This window comes from Colossoma macropomum, unplaced genomic scaffold (assembly GCF_904425465.1).
Source record: "Colossoma macropomum unplaced genomic scaffold, Colossoma_macropomum, whole genome shotgun sequence".
NCBI classification, from domain to species: domain Eukaryota; kingdom Metazoa; phylum Chordata; class Actinopteri; order Characiformes; family Serrasalmidae; genus Colossoma; species Colossoma macropomum.
Window position 1 is genome coordinate 27,682,500 of NW_023494799.1, and position 15,909 is coordinate 27,698,408.

The 15,909-nt window shown below is 38.2% G+C and overlaps 2 protein-coding genes across 2 annotated transcripts in view; both read left to right on the forward strand.

The window, feature by feature from the left end:
* Window positions 1–1,793, forward strand: part of wdr47b (WD repeat domain 47b) — a 16,080-nt gene extending 14,287 nt beyond the window's left edge. The window contains exons 13-14 of the mRNA XM_036586644.1: window positions 287–505; window positions 1,447–1,793. Of these exons, the coding sequence (XP_036442537.1) occupies window positions 287–505; window positions 1,447–1,589 (362 nt within the window). The 3' untranslated portion in view covers window positions 1,590–1,793. The remainder of the gene's footprint in view (window positions 1–286; window positions 506–1,446) is intronic.
* A 2,307-nt stretch (window positions 1,794–4,100) lies between these two features.
* Window positions 4,101–15,588, forward strand: clcc1 (chloride channel CLIC-like 1). Its single transcript, XM_036586811.1, has 10 exons — window positions 4,101–4,782; window positions 4,870–4,989; window positions 6,330–6,440; window positions 6,529–6,753; window positions 6,907–7,047; window positions 8,401–8,500; window positions 10,574–10,671; window positions 10,759–10,905; window positions 11,881–12,447; window positions 15,329–15,588. The coding sequence occupies exons 1-10, from the start codon at window positions 4,621–4,623 to the stop codon at window positions 15,416–15,418; spliced, it is 1,761 nt and encodes a 586-aa protein (XP_036442704.1). The 5' UTR covers window positions 4,101–4,620; the 3' UTR covers window positions 15,419–15,588.
* Window positions 15,589–15,909: the final 321 nt, after the last annotated feature.

A 15,909-nucleotide genomic window follows, 5' to 3' on the forward strand; every position in this document is an offset into this window, starting at 1 on the left:
ATCAAAGTCAGGGGCTGTTTTTCTTAGTGTTGTCTGTGAGCTTATGTGTGACTGTGTTCATTAATAAGATCATGTAGAAGTGTGCAAGGATATTTTGAATGCAAACCTGCAGAAGTCTGTAAAACATACAGTAGCTCAAATGGCAGAAATGGAAGTGGAATAAATGTTGTTTGGTTTGAACTTGATACATTTTTAAAGGCACCAATGTCCAGATACTTTTGGGCCTGTTAATCTGCTGAATGTTGAGGCCAAAGAAAGACAAAGTTCTACCCTGTTGAAAAATCAGGAAGTGCAGTGGCCTCAGTGGCTGTGGACCCTAGTGGGCGGCTCATGGCCACAGGACTGGAGGACTGCCGCTGCATGCTGTATGACATCAGAGGGGGTCGAACAGTGCAGGCGTATCGCCCCCACACCAGCGACATCCGCTCTGTCCGCTTCTCCCCAGGAGCACATTACCTACTCACTGGTTCCTATGACAACAAAGTCATGATTACCGATCTACAAGGTAGGCAGAACAATCTGATATTACAGACCCTGCTTATTATCTTTCAGAGCAGGTCAAGTGGCAGTAGGGGTTCCATAAATGCTTCTAAACCATAAAGGCTGATTATCAAATTATTGGCTTCAGGGTAGGAAACAAAAAAGAAGCCATTTTGGCTCTCACTGACTGTAATTCAGGGACATTTTATACACAATAGCAAGTACTTTGTGAAAATGTTCAACAGCATTTTAACTTGATCAGAATTATAATGAACTATTTTAATTTTTATTTAATTCTAAAAAAGCAGCTTATAGGTTACATTTTGTTTTATGGAAAAACATACAGAATTGAGACCTTTTCATTTGCAGCAGGTTCTCATAAAATATAGCACTCCATTTTATCTGCGGAAGCTTGCCAAAGGTTTTAAATATAGGGCCATTTTGCCTCAATTTTGCTTAGGCATGTACCAATATGGGAAATGTGGGTCGATGTCAGTATCTGACATTTTCTTGTACATATCTGTGCCAATACTGATGTGTAAACTTTTTATATAATAAGTAGAAATTGAGACTACACCCACCTGGATTAGCATTACAGAGAAATATACCATTTATTTCTGTAGTGTTACAAATGAAGTTAAATAAATAAAATGCAGACCTTTTAGTGCAGTAGCCCAGCGCCGCCTAAACCTTCTGCTCTTCCAGAGTTTAATAAAGGTCATCAAATATCAGTTCAAATATCATGAAAACCTGATAATCTGACCGATGCCAATATTTTTTATTTTAAGCTGATATCTGCCAACACCAATATGACTCTGATATCATCGTGCATCCCTAATTTTGCAACCTCATACATCAGAAATCTCCAACATCATTTTTAAGTATGTTGCCCTCTCAGAAATGATAACATGTCTAACTGTTAGAATGTTCTCTGCTTTTGGAACTTCTTAGTTTTTCTGTCCACAGGGGACCTAACCAAGCCACTCCCAGTAACAGTGGCCGGCGAACACAAGGATAAAGTGATCCAGTGCCGGTGGCATACCCGAGACCTCTCCTTCCTGTCCTCTTCTGCTGATAAGACTGTCACACTTTGGGTCCACAACCCTTAAACCTCTCCCTCAAACTAAGAATGAAAAGCTGTACAGAGAAAGCACAAATCAGTCGGATGCCCCATATTCCCTGACAAACTGCCCACATTCATTCAAAAGGACCACTGACCGACAAAGGAGACAAGTTACGGTATGTTTGTGTCTTTGCTTGTCTTTGTAATGTCACTGCTTTTTATCGTTAGTAGTGTTCAGACTGAAAGTACCTTTCCTTGTAACTGGAATATTAATTGGTCACTTTTCAAAAAAAAGCAATGAGTCTTGCATGTTGCTGCTGATTAGGAACAAGCTGTCTGCTGTTTTCTGTAGCACAATAAATAAGAACTGGCTTACTTTGTTGACCAAACTAATGAGGTATTTCGTTGGTTATGATGCAAAACAACCCAGATTATTTAAAATATGTGAAATATTTTGTGCCTTGAGTTTGGTAATTCATAGTTAGGCTTATAAATTTGAATGTGTTGTAATATGGCCTTTCATGTAAACGGACTAAACAAGCTACTGGCTCGTCACATGTAGTGTATCTGCTTTACTGAGTAATGGGCATGTTGCTACAGTTGATTTCAGCTCAGACTACAGAACAACTGATCAGTGTGTTTTAACACAAAACCATGGCATGTATGTTCAACTGAAATGTGAAGGAAAAAAAATAATTTTGTCTTTAAATGTCTATACTGTAAATATTTTGGGTAAATATGATGTTATCTTCATCAAAATGTAGATAAGATATTTAAAGGTTTTATGGTATATTTATTTATTTTTGTTGTTCTCTTCCTTGGCTCTAAAAAACAAATGTTGCACATGCTGTGAAGCACCTGATGTATTAAGTGAATTTAAAATGTAAAGGGTTTTTTTCCTCTTTTTTTCATTAAACGTTGATGCTTTCAAAGAATGGCAATAAAGATAAAATAAAACTGAAAAGCATGATTCTGTTTGATTCAATACAAAGTTCTTCTTCCTTTTAAATTGAAAACTGGTTCTGATCGTCATGTACTTATACTGAAATTAAAATGCATATGTGGTAGATATTATATATGTTAATTTGTAAAAGCAATTATTAAAAAAGCCCAGTTTCCATTGATTAAATACAAGGGCTGTGTCAGAATAATTCAGTGAAGCTTTTTATTTGTATGATATGTTTTAATTATTTTACCTTATTTTATATACAATGTAAGAATATCTGTGCATCTGTTATTGTACATTTTATTATTAACATTACACAAACCAAGCATGGTCATGCATAAATTCAAGTATGACAATTACAAAAAAAATCATAAACAAACGAAGAGTGAACAATACAATATTTTTGGAAAAAATTCAGAAAAAAAATTTAATAGAAAAAAGGGAAGGGTGAGACAGTTACATTTGTCTAGGGTCTGTCTATAAAACAAAATTCATAAAATATCGATTTTGCCTGATTTGTCATCCATATGGATACACCGGCTAGTCAGCCCTGCTAATTCATGTCGTGAGGCCACTTACTACAGAGCAACAAAAGTCAAGGAAAGCATATAAGAAAGATTGTTTCTCTGAACTGTTTGGAGGCAACCAATGTGTAAATTCGCTGAAATAAACTTTTAAATAACTGGTCTGAAGTGTCTGCTGCTCTGAACGCTCCACTGCGTGAAGTGCAAATCTGCGCTTTCGCGAATGTCAGTGACCTCACCAGAGCCGGTTTATGAGGAGCCTGGCCACTTCCTATTCCCCCCGTTATAACAAAAACAGGACTGCTAAACAGCAGAGGGCGCCCGCGAGCGAGTCGTCAATGAATGGGAGTAAATGGAACTCAACGGTTAAAATCGAAAAGTTAAAATAGTTTCTAATCACTCGCCCAGAATGTTTCTTTAATTTTAGAAAGTAGAAGGATGTATTTCATTAAAAACCAAAGAAATTTTACCTATATATATTTCCTTTTTTCTACAGCAAACGGCTTTTGGGCCGTAGAAGGCGGGCATTAGCGCTAGAGCGTGATGATTGATTGGCGAGCGGAGCAGCTCATTGGTTGTTCGCGCTCACTGACGTCATGAACATACACGAGGTGCCGTTTTAAACTCCTATAACTCGAGTTTAAAAGCTCTAAAAAATATAACAGCGGCGTTAAAATGTTTTATGATATTCATTGCTCAGGAAATTATTGCATTCTTTTACATTAAAAATGTTCAAGTATTTATAAACTATGATTTTGCTCAAATGCTCCATATCAACCCAGTCATTTTGGACTCACTCAGGAGCGCCCTCTAGCGTTTGAGAAAACCGGAAGACATTACAGAGTGGTCATTCTCCTCTCTACAAGTTCTCTGACCTCACTCTCAATGCCGTAAACCAGCAAATAACGGCGTGAAGAAATTGTGCTGGAATAAATAACAAACTGACAGCGTATTTTTGCTTTAACCCGGAATGTAAAGAGTTCGTTACTGAAATACATTTACATAAAGTTCAATCTTCAAAATTCTCCACTCTGAGCCACAAATGTGTGAAAGACCAGCTAGGGAATGAATTCACCGTAGCACAGGCACTCACGTTAAAAGTCGCCGATTTCCGGTAGTGTTTACATTGTACTCTACTTCCGTGACTCCTCAAATGACAGCCGCTGGAAGATTTTGCAGAAAATTGGATTTACGAACGTTTATTTTAAATTAAGACATCGTTGTGATATCTTAATTAAAGGCACGGTGCTTTAATTTCAAGAGGAGTTGGTTTTCGTTTTATTCGTTGCTCGAGTAAGGTAGCTAACGTTAGTTGACCAACTGGCGTATGCTATCGTTCACTCGCTCCATAGCCAGCTTTCCTAGTCTCAGTTTGGAAGAACACACTCGAATAACTTCAATGTGTGTGATTAAGGCTCGAATATGGTACATTTGTTAACACTGACTTTGGCCAGTTGTTAATGTCTTTGCAGAGTGAAATTTGACTCTGTTGCTCAGAATGCCAAGTTTTGTTGATGGTTCTGGAGGCGTTCGCTTTGTAGAACCAGTCTTAGCTTAAGGAGACGAGCTATAAATATATTTTTGTTAACGTTATACAAGTAATCATAATGCGGTTATCGGGCGTTTTGCTTTTGTCGGGGTATGGGGTTCTCCTTGTTGGGAGCTTTTTTGTTATCGCTTATGGAAACTCCCACGACGATGAATGGATCGACCCGTACGACATGCTGAACTACGATGCGTCCTCGAAAAGCATGAGGAAGCCTGCTGAGGTAAAAGGTGACGTGGCGGCAGCTTGAACCTTGTACATTTTGCTGGAACATCCTGCAGACGGTCATTTATATTGTCGTGTTTTACAGGCCAGCAGCTATAGTAATGTGCCCACTAAAAGAAGAGAGTACACTCCGGATTCTAGCTCGGGGACCCAGTGTCCAGACATCACTGAGTGCACCAACAAGGTGAACAGGTTACAGACAGAGGTAAGTCTGATAGGCAGTGCAGATACCCACATCCACTTCAAGCATTTTATTGTGCTTTCATTCACCTGCCACCTCATGAGGTCCACCTACTCAAGTGGTCACCAACCCTCTTCCTGGAGATCTACTTTCCTGCAGAGTTTAGTTCCAACCTGCATCTAAAGTGCTTCTCTCCCCCTTTCCTAACACTAATACATCTGATCCAGCCATTCAGGGACTTCTAGTAGTGGAGCAGGTGTGGAAGATCATGGTTGGAACAAGACACTGCAGGAAGGTAGATCGCCAGGAGCATTGTTTCTTCCAAAATAAAGGGTATACTATAGAGTTCCCCTTAGCTGCAGTAACATTCTCTTACTTTTCTGAGAAGGTTTTACAATATGTGTTGGAACGTTGCTGTGAGGATTTCATGACAGCCACAAGAGCATTAGTGAGGTCAAGTACTGATGCTTGATGACAACTCCACTGACTCACAGCCCAATGCTAGGGAGATTTGTATCACTCTAGCCAATGGTCAACTTTGGACAAGGTCTCCAGAGCATCCCATTCTATTGGCTTTAAAATAATGATCATCTGACTCTAGGGACACGGCATCATGACTTTATTAGATCAGTGGTCTGTACCATTGCTCGCTCCACCCATGCTTTCTGGATTCGCTTTGTATTTATAACCCAGCTGTACTGTACCGCACTGCACACCACCAAGGTGGACCCACAAGGTAGGGCTTTCTAATGAAGTGGCTGATGAATGTATGTATCTAATGATTTCAGCTCAGTTTTATTATTATTAAGAACACCTCATAATTGTAAAACTATACAATATTAAACAAAATTAAAAAACAAAATATGTGCAAAATTAGGATCAATCCAGTCTCTCCGGAAAGTGAAACGTCTTTATGCCTTGTCAAACTGCTCTTTTCCTCAGACTGCCAGACCACTTTCAAGTGCAACTGCAGAAGGGGTCACCAATAACAAATAGGAGAGATTTTAGACAGAATAGAAAGTAATTTTAAGTTAGAGGCAGAAAAGGATATAAATAATGTGACCATTATCAGTGGTTAGTATAAAGGAAACTAAACTCTTGATCTTGCGGGGCAGAAAAAAAGTTATTATTATTATTTATTTATTTATTTATTTTATTTTTTTTTTACAGGTTTGTCTATTGTTGTCTTTGTTGTCTATTGTTGTGTATGTTGATTTAATTTATTAAACATTGTCAATTTTTTATTGCTTTTGGGGAGTTAGGTGTAGACAGAGTGGATCATATGATATTACTGATCATCAGTTTTGTTCATCACAAAGATTTTTGAATATTCTCATAATCATATCTTGTTTTATGCCTTACAGATTGAAGAATACAAAAGGAGGATGTCAGTTTCGTCACATCAACCAACATGTAATCCAGTGTTCAAGCGCTTTCTCTCAAAGCTTCTGAAGGAAATTGACAAACTTGGATTGGTATGCTTTTTTCATAGTAGCTATGAAAGCCCTTTACTTCTTTTTTATATTTCAATGTTGTTTACCCTTGGCTTGTTTGTACTTCCAGCCCACTACCGTGAACACTGACATGCACTATGATGCTGAGGTGAAGCTGTCCAAACAGATGGTGGCAGAGATCCAGAAGCTTCTGAATGATGAGAGCAGCTGGAGAACTGGGGCTCTGGATGATGCTCTTAGTCAAATACTTATCAACTTTAAACTCCATGATTACGAGGCCTGGAAGTGGCGCTTTGAAGACACATTCAGTGTGGAGCCGGAAACGGTCATTAAGGTGAAACTCCTCAGAAATGAAAAGGCCTTTTGTTCAGCAGTTCATTTACCAGAAATTAGTGGTAGCAGAATCATAATTTAACTGTTACTGAAGTTTGGACTGTCAAATTTTGCTGTTTGTTCTTTGTAATATATCCCACTGTTTCTCATGCAGGTCTTCTTCTTGATCCTGATCATTGTGTTCATTATCTGCACAGAGATGTGGTCCACAGTGTCCTGGTTTGTGCAGTTTAGAAGGATGTTTGCCATATGTTTCTTCATCAGTATAGTGTGGAACTGGTTCTATCTCTACAAGGTAATGTCCATGTAGTATTCAGCATTCATGTAACATTTACCAAACTTTTTTTTTTTTTTGTGTACTTGTGATGATGTCAGTGGCCTGGACACATCAAGACTGTTTAAGACATTACACCTCATTAGAGAGAGACAAAAGATTAATAAACGTGTACACTTACCTTCATTGCATGGAAACGGTGGCACAGGGGCCTCTGTCCTTTTATAGGAGCAGGGTGATGTCACAGCTATCCTGTAGAGGGGGAGCAAAGCGGGAGTAAAACCTGTAGAGAGAAAAGAAAGTTAACTAAAACTATAGCTGAATGTGAATGTACTTACTGGTATAGAAATGCGATGTTGATGTTACATATGCATATGTTATTGGTTGATGGTAAGCCAGTGGTCTGTTGTTACCCCTGTAATCTGTATTGGTGTTTTCCAGCCTCGATTAGGACGGGGCTTAGACTATAAAGCCAGACTATAGGGGTCACTTCGGGGGAGTCAAAGAGTAGGCTCAGGGGAGCCATAGTGTGTAGTATGTTTGGCCTTGAGGCCTCCAGACATATTTAGGTGCAAGAGGCTGATGTTTAGGCTGTACACATGAGTGACTGCCATATATTAGCTGAGGAGCTAATGGAGTCGCCTCAAGAACTAGTTTTGTTTTTAAATCCCCAGCACTGTTGTAAATATGTCAGTATCTTCTTTACTTGGCAATTGACACTCAATAAATGACTGAGAGCACTCTAAATTACCTGGACGTGTGTGTGCGGCATTAACGATAGGGGAACCCAAAGCTTTTTTCCTGCTCGTAGCCTCACAATACTGGTGACCCACTACATATGGTGATGATGGTGTATTACAACAATACTTTATTAAAGGGTCCATATCATAATTCATTTTTTCTTGCCAGTATATAAACATTTGTTAAAGATTGACAGCATACTTTCGCTCCCTGGTCCATACAGTCAATATACAGAAACAAAGCTACAAAAACAGCCTTAAATTCAGTTTTTTTGTGATGTCACAAGGACCAGTGTATTTACATAGATCTGGCTTTACAGCCTACAGCAGTTTAGCCCCATTCACTCTCTCAAAAGTTATAGGGAGTGTTTCAGCCTTGACAGGTCATTTACACTCATCAGTCTTAAAGGTGCATCTTCAAAAACAGCGTGTTCAATAGTAAGAGATATAAAAGGTTGAAAAATGGTAATGGAAAAATGAATTATGACTGTTTTTGGTACATAAAACCACATTACTTCATCTATAATGTATGAATGAACGGTAGTCAGCTGTTCTTAACGTCTTTTTTGTATTTTTTTTACACTTTCACAGTAGTGTACCTCGATGATTAAAGTGTTGATTTGCTATTTGCCAGATTGCCTTTGCTGAACACCAGGCAAACATTGTAAAGATGGAGAACATAAATGAGAAATGCACTGGGGTGAAGAAAATTGACTGGATGGATAATCTGAGGGGTGAGTTTTCTGCTGCTGCGTTCAAACTTAGTTGTTTGAATGGAGAGTCCCTTTGCCATCAATGCCTGTGCAGCTGTGGGTCGGGAAGTATGGCAGCGTTCATCTTTCCTCACTGAGTCGGGCTCAACATTTAATGCTTTCCTGCCTGTCCAGGGAAAGTGAAAGTTTGTGTCAGATTAGCGGATGATAAATTTACTTGAAAATTATGCTAATCAATTATTTTACAAAATAATAATGAATGTGTTCTGAGAGGTTGAACATTTCAGCGTATTCCTTAAATGTGTAGGTTTCCCAGCAGAGTAGCCTACCACGTGTGTAGTGGTCACAAAAAGCAAATAAGCTTACCCCTCAGTTTCATTACCTGTTTTTACATGCCCTCGTCCACTTTGACTCACTGTTCCTCCACAAGGGGGAGTCTCTGACACTATAATAATGGCTGCTCCATGACTTACCTAGCTCAAGTGAAGTGTGTTAGATGAACCCTTATAGGCGTAAGGGACCAAGTGAACTTCCATTCCTATTTTAACACAATTTCCTTTTTCAAAACCTGAAAAAATGGTGGACAGAGCTGTTTATAAGACATAACAGGAAAGTACTTTAAAATACTTAACATTGAAATACCATAACCTTAGATATGCTGGGCTTTAGATGGCAAACTAAACTCACTTCACTCTGCTACCTTGCTAGTTAGCATGATAAAGGCTACACATGGCTAATAACAGCTACACATGGCTAACAACAGCTAAAAGAAAGTTTCTACACCAACTTTACAACTAAACAAAGCAATTATTCACCAATTGTATATATGTTATATTCATTCTTTCCAAACTTTGTTGCATTGGTTAGCTTCAGTGAGCTAATCAGTTAGCAGTGAGCTAATCAGATGGCATGGTTAGCTCACTGAAGCTAACCTTGCAGAATGTGCTTGCGTTCCAGTTGAAACATCCGCTCCTCGTGCCCTCGACCCCTTGTGGTAAGAGTGGCCACTTCTGTTACATAGGTGTGACACACATCTGAGGGGTGAGTCAAAGTTGACGAGCTTGTTTTTTTAAAACAAACAAACAAAAAAATCTAAGCAAATGGCTTTGCTTCAGTGGCAACGGCTAAGCGAATCAGTTTGAATGTTTTTGAAACAGGTAAAGCTCTGAAATAAGTCAATGCTGACATACGAGTCTAGGAGGAAATGACAGTTTATACCCATGTATAGTAATGAATTTAAATGGATGCAAGGGATGTTCTGTGTTACAGAAATTCCAACTCTCTAAGAAGTAAGCTGTACCTAATGTTAATTGCCAAAGTGATCTTAAAACCACATGGCTTGTTTAAGCGATTAGTAGTGCGCTTTGTTTGATAACATTAATTTTAGATAGATTTTAAAACCAGGACTGGGTTAATGCTAGCTGATTAATGTTTTTAATTTGATGGCGTTTATGTCAAACCCTAAATACGATGATGTTCATGGAGTTAATCTGAGCCCCTGTTAGATTACATATACAGAGGCTACTAATGGGCCTCATTCACCAATATCTTCCTATGTTTTTTTGTAAATTTGTTCTTGAGAAAGGTCCTAAGGAAAAGTCTACCTCAAATTTATGACGTATTCTTAAAGTGCAGAATTGTTCGCACCTCTGTGCTCTAAAATGTGTGTAGATTCTGTTCTTCCTTAAGAACAAATCCCAAATAAGAAAACATTGGTGAATGTCGGAATCTAAGTGAGTTTTAAGAAAAAAATTCTTCTTAAAAATGGTCGGTGAATAAGGCCTAATTAGTTCTGTCCTCAAGCGTGTAGAGCCGATTTGTGATGCTGTGTATTCCCAGTATGAGCTGTTCATTAACCTGCCTAACCAATAAAATAACTAAAATCACTAATGGGAACAACATACATTCTGGCTTTTGTAACCGTGTGAATCAAAGATATGGTGGTTGACTCTTTGGAAGAAGAAGTGTTGAAAGAGTGTTTGAGTTTAGCTGGTATGTTTTCCCAGGATTGGTAAATGGAGCAGCAGCAAATGAGAAAAGGTAATTAAACATAACAAAACATAAATGTTTAATATTGTCTTTATGTTGTTTCAGAGTGGTTTAGGACCACATGGACTCTTCAGGATGATCCTTGTAAGCAATACTACGAGGTCCTCATTGTTAATCCCATCTTGCTAGTGCCTCCAACAAAGGTTAGTACCATTTTAATTTGTTTTATTTTAAACCATGCTGATCGACTGAATTACTGAATGACATGTCCATCTGTTTGTTGATCACAGGCCATCACTATGACCATCACAACATTTATTACAGATCCTCTAAAGCAGATTGGACAAGGCATTAGTGAGTTTCTCAGAGCCTTACTCAAGGACCTGCCTGTGACCCTCCAAATACCTGTGCTTCTTACTATCGTGCTCGCTATCCTGGTAAGAGATACCAAAAATGTTGAATAGTTATATGACCACTGGCTGTTTTTTCAAGCACATTTTTTCACATTTTTTTATAGTGCAAACCATCACTCACTTTTTGAGGCACTCTCAAAATCTGTTGACTGTGAAGATAATAGGTTTTTAGAAACGGATGCAAACCTTAATTTTCAAATTTTACATCCCAAGTTACAAAGCCTAGATTAGAAACAGCTCATAGAAAATGCAAACCAATAATGGGCAGTATTTTTCCACAGGAACAAAATGACGGTCTTCCAGAGCGAAAAGCTTTTATAGAATGCAGTTTCTGAGTTTTATTGAGCATCTGTGCTGATTGTTGCTTATTCTTCACTTACAATGGACAGAGAGCTAAACTGTCGTAGGCTGAATAAGCAGACGTACAGTTGCATGCAAAAGTTTGGGGACTCCAGGTCAAACATTTTGTTGCCTTTTTTTTTGTTGTTTTTGGGAAGTGAAAACAATTCAATTCAGTTTTTGTCACATCACAAAAACAGTAAATTCAAATTCAAAATAGGCTGTTTTTGTAGTTTAGTTTCCATATAATTAAACCCTATGGACTGGGGCGAAAACAGTACATGTTAAAACATTAACAGAGTTTAAATACTACATAGAATACTTTTGATTAAGAAAAGAGGCAAATTGGGTTTTCTGTGATATATAAATATTAAAGAGACATTATTTATTCTTTTATTTTGTTGTAACTGCAGAGAAAGGTGTGGCACAAAAATACTGTTTCTGTTCAGAACAAACCAAAATGAAAAACATTTTGTTATTCATCCTTGAATCTCTGAAAAATTAACCACAACTGTGTACAATGTTTTTAACTTGTTTACTACATTTTAAATTGGCCCATTTTCACATGACTTTATCCTGAAAAATATAGCTTTTTATTTGTTACTCCCTTAATGTTTCTAATTCCCACTAAAAAGTTAATTACCGTCTTTCCCTCCTCAGGTGTTTATGTATGGCAGTGCCCAAGCAGCCATCCAGCACGTTGCCCTTAGGCCTCTGCGTGGTGGGCGCAAAGACCCTCCACCCGCTGTGCAGCAGCCTAACGCTCCTCCGCTGAGGGAGCCAGACAGAGAGGAGGAAAGAGACCAGTGGGCAGGAGGCGATGCTGACCATGTCCCGCCACTTAGACATCGTGCAGGCCAGGAGGGCAACCGAGTCAACCAGATAGGCAACAGAACTAATGAGGACCGTGACAGGCTGGAAATTCGCCAGAGGAGACCCAACAGGCCCAGAGAAGAGCGGCGAAAGGTATATGTGGAAACCTTACGGAATGCTGACAACCTTTACAGTGGCGATGAGACAGACAGTCTTCAGGGAGCCGCAGCTAAAGACTCAGGAGTTCAGCAGCGAACAGAGGCTGAACCTCCAGCAGATGTGAACAAAGAGGAAAACAAGACACCTGCACATAACGACACGGAGCAGAAACCCTCTCAACCTGCACCCAAGGGGCAAAGTGCTGAAAGTAACAACATAGACAACACAACATCAGGAGATAACCAAAGGAGTAATGTAAGTATAGTGTTTGTCTCTATGCTACTTGAATGATGTGTTGGACCAGGAACAAAAATTTTTCTGTACACTGGCCCTGAAAAAATAATGTATATGATTAATCAGCAGATCGTAGTAGAAGTACGATAGAAGTAGTGGTTCATTATATCTCCAAGTACTAGGGGTGCGGGAAAAAAACGATTCTTAGATGGATCGCGATGCGGACGTGAACGATTCTGAATCGATTCACAAATGTCAAAAATCTATTTTCTAAATATTTAATTTATAACGTAATGTTGGCGGAACTTAGAATTGGGTAAGTGCAGCGCCCGGACAGTCTGTGGCAGCACATAACAAAAACACAAGTGGATGAGTGAGAAATCCGACTGGCTCCCTCTGCATTAAAAGCCATGTCAGGTCAGGAGTCGCAATACAAATGTTAAGAAGAGCCATTTTGTCCTTTCAACAAAAATCAAACCACCTTGGCAGCCACAACATTTAATGTCCAGTATGTCTCAGTCTGTGTTAATGTTCTAGTACAGGCTAAACAATATAAACGAAAACGCGGACTTACTCTACTCTGCTTTAAGCTTTAAAGCTTTTTTCTTCCCATCTCCGCCAGAAAACTTTTCGTCAGAAGTAGATCAGTTAAATGTCTCTTAACGACTGTTTTACGAGGCTGAAGTTGCTTCTTATTCTCCAGCTTCTTGTTCGAATTTACCCGTTCCACCTTAAATTCTAACTGAGGCGCCAAATGTAAATGCGGCACCATTTAAGGTGGAACGGGAGAATTCGAAAGAGAAGCTGACTTCAGCTTCGCCACTTTTTACTGTTTTGACTGTCTCTCGTTGTAGTTTTAACGTACCAGGAAACCAACTGCGCTGCTTATAAATGCGAATAACGCTTCGCTGCTATGTGACCTGCAGTCTGCACGCCGGTTCTCAGTCGTGGCGAAACAGGGCTTTCGCGCTATGTTGCACACGTCCCGTCTCAAAGATACTTTACTGACACACTCTACAACGAGACCAAAACCGCTATGTTGCACACGTCCCGTCTCAAAGATACTTTACTGACACACTCTACAACGAGACCAAAACCGAAGTTATAAAATCACTAAAGAAAACGGGTAGAATAGCTGTAACATGTGCTGCGTGGACATCCACTACCACTGGATCTTATTTCACGATAACTGCGCATTTTATCGCAGATGAGTAGCAGCAGCTTCTCGTGCTCCAAACAAGAGCACTGAATGAGAGCCTTCTAGTTCACTTGCCACATCACTTCCATTTGATTTATTAAAAAAGATATTGGAAGTAAATTCATTATGGATCATTACAAATACTTTGCTTTAAAAGTACCAAGTCACTTTAAATAACAATAACACCAAGTCACTTAGTCACTTTAAAATGTATATTGTCTCTATATTCTGTATATATTTTGTGTATATTTTGTGTATATTTAATATATTTCAGTCGGTTTTTCTTGTATTTTTATTTTTACTTATTTACTTTCTGTAGAGTGATGCATAAATGTCCTGACATGTTGTGCAAATGACAAATAAACTTGAAACTTGAAACTTGAGCTCACACAGTGAGAGAATATAAATGCTATATAGAAAAAAAAGATGCATCGAGATGCATCGATAATCGTTTTATAATTGCATCGCAGCCCCCTGAATCGTAATCGAATTGAATCGTGAGGTGCCTAGAGATTCCCACTCCTACCAAGTACAGTCTGCTGATTTACCAAAACCATGTTCAGTGTGGGATATTGGTTTATAAACTACTCTTCAACCAATCAGGGAGAGCATCTGACCAGTCAGGGATAACCTTCTGTTGGATGTAGACCCCTCTGTTTCTTTTTGGCTAATTTTTTCCTTTTTGAGTCTGTGGTAACATTCATGTGAAAAATATTACTTTTTAGCGGAAGAAACAAATGATAATGCAAAGATATCTAGAATATGAAGTGGTTATTACTCCACTAAGCACTAATACAGTGGCAGTGGTGACAGCTGTTATACATGCTTTACCTTTTACATATTTACATAGCATCATGTCATCCTTCTTTGTAAATAAACTGCTACGCTCCTCTTCATGTTTCACATGATTAGCTGTTGCAAACGTCAAGCTTTTATGTGCCCGCACACACTGGAATTCTGGGATGGCAACAAAAATGTTTTGTTGTATTTAAGATATATAACATAACATGTTTAATCATTACCATAATTTATATTAATTGCATCATCCTGTTCTGTCTTCGCTGCTCTCTCCATCGCCATCAGCTGCTTGTGGACCAAAAAAGTTGGGTAATTTGGACAAAAAAGCATTTCTCTTTTTTAATTGTGACCTTAATTATGTTGAACTACTACTCTTCAAACACTGGTCAGTAACATGCTCAGCCAAGCAAAGAGGCAGAGAAAGAGGGATCATTTATTTATATAGTCCCTGTCAGAACTACTCTTTTTGATTTTAAACCATTTTTATTGCTCAAAAAATAAAAAGCATCGCAAAAAAAGACAAAAATAGAGAGAGGTTTTGTTCTGACAGTGACTATTTGCAGCATTAAGAAAAATGTAAGAGACTTTGGTCCACACAGACTAACATGAACTAGCACACCAGGAATGTTCCTGAACTTTTTGGGGATCATGGGTTTGTCGGTGTATCGTGTGTGGGTTTTATAAATGTTGCTGTTGATTCAAAATGTATGTCGTCTAAATAGTATCTAAAGGGTTAGTATTAGTGTTTCCTCTTATGTTGGTGCTTTTTGTTCGTTTTTTTCGTTTGCCTTATGTTGCTGTTTCTCAAATATGATCTGCATCTTTTGCCATCATTATTTTGCCAATTTATCCAGTTTCAGTTCTACTTTGAATGTTTAAATGTTTAGCTTTTCGTCTTGTTTGTAGGTGGAGCTGTCAGCAGGTGTTTTGGATCCATCCAGCAAAGAGGAGCATGTCGAAACTATTGGGGCTCCAGTTCAAGAAACAATGCAATAATGCAGATGGCTTAGAAATAGCTGTTTTATTTCTTTATTTCTTTGTAATTGTGTATATAATTTGACTTTTTTCTTTTTATTCGTAAGTGTGAAGACTGAAGACTGAATATCATACTGAAGTCTTTCATCGATGGAAACGCTTGAATAAATACTTTTGTATTTTCAAAACTACATGTGTGTGAAAATCATTACTTTCTGATGGATTTTTTTTGTAATAATAATAATAATAATAATAATTATTATTATTATTATTATTATTATTATTGGTAGTAGTAGTAGTAGTAGTGGTAGAGCAGCATTAGTATTAGTATTAATAGTAGATGTAATATTAGTGTTATTGGTTGTAGTAGTCCTAGTAATAGTATTATTATTATTATTATTATTATTATTATTATTATTAGTTGTAGTATTGATAAAAATATTCTTAGTAGTAGTAATATTAGTAATGTAAGCAGTAGTAGTAGTAGTAGTAATAGTTTTTTGATAGGTCTT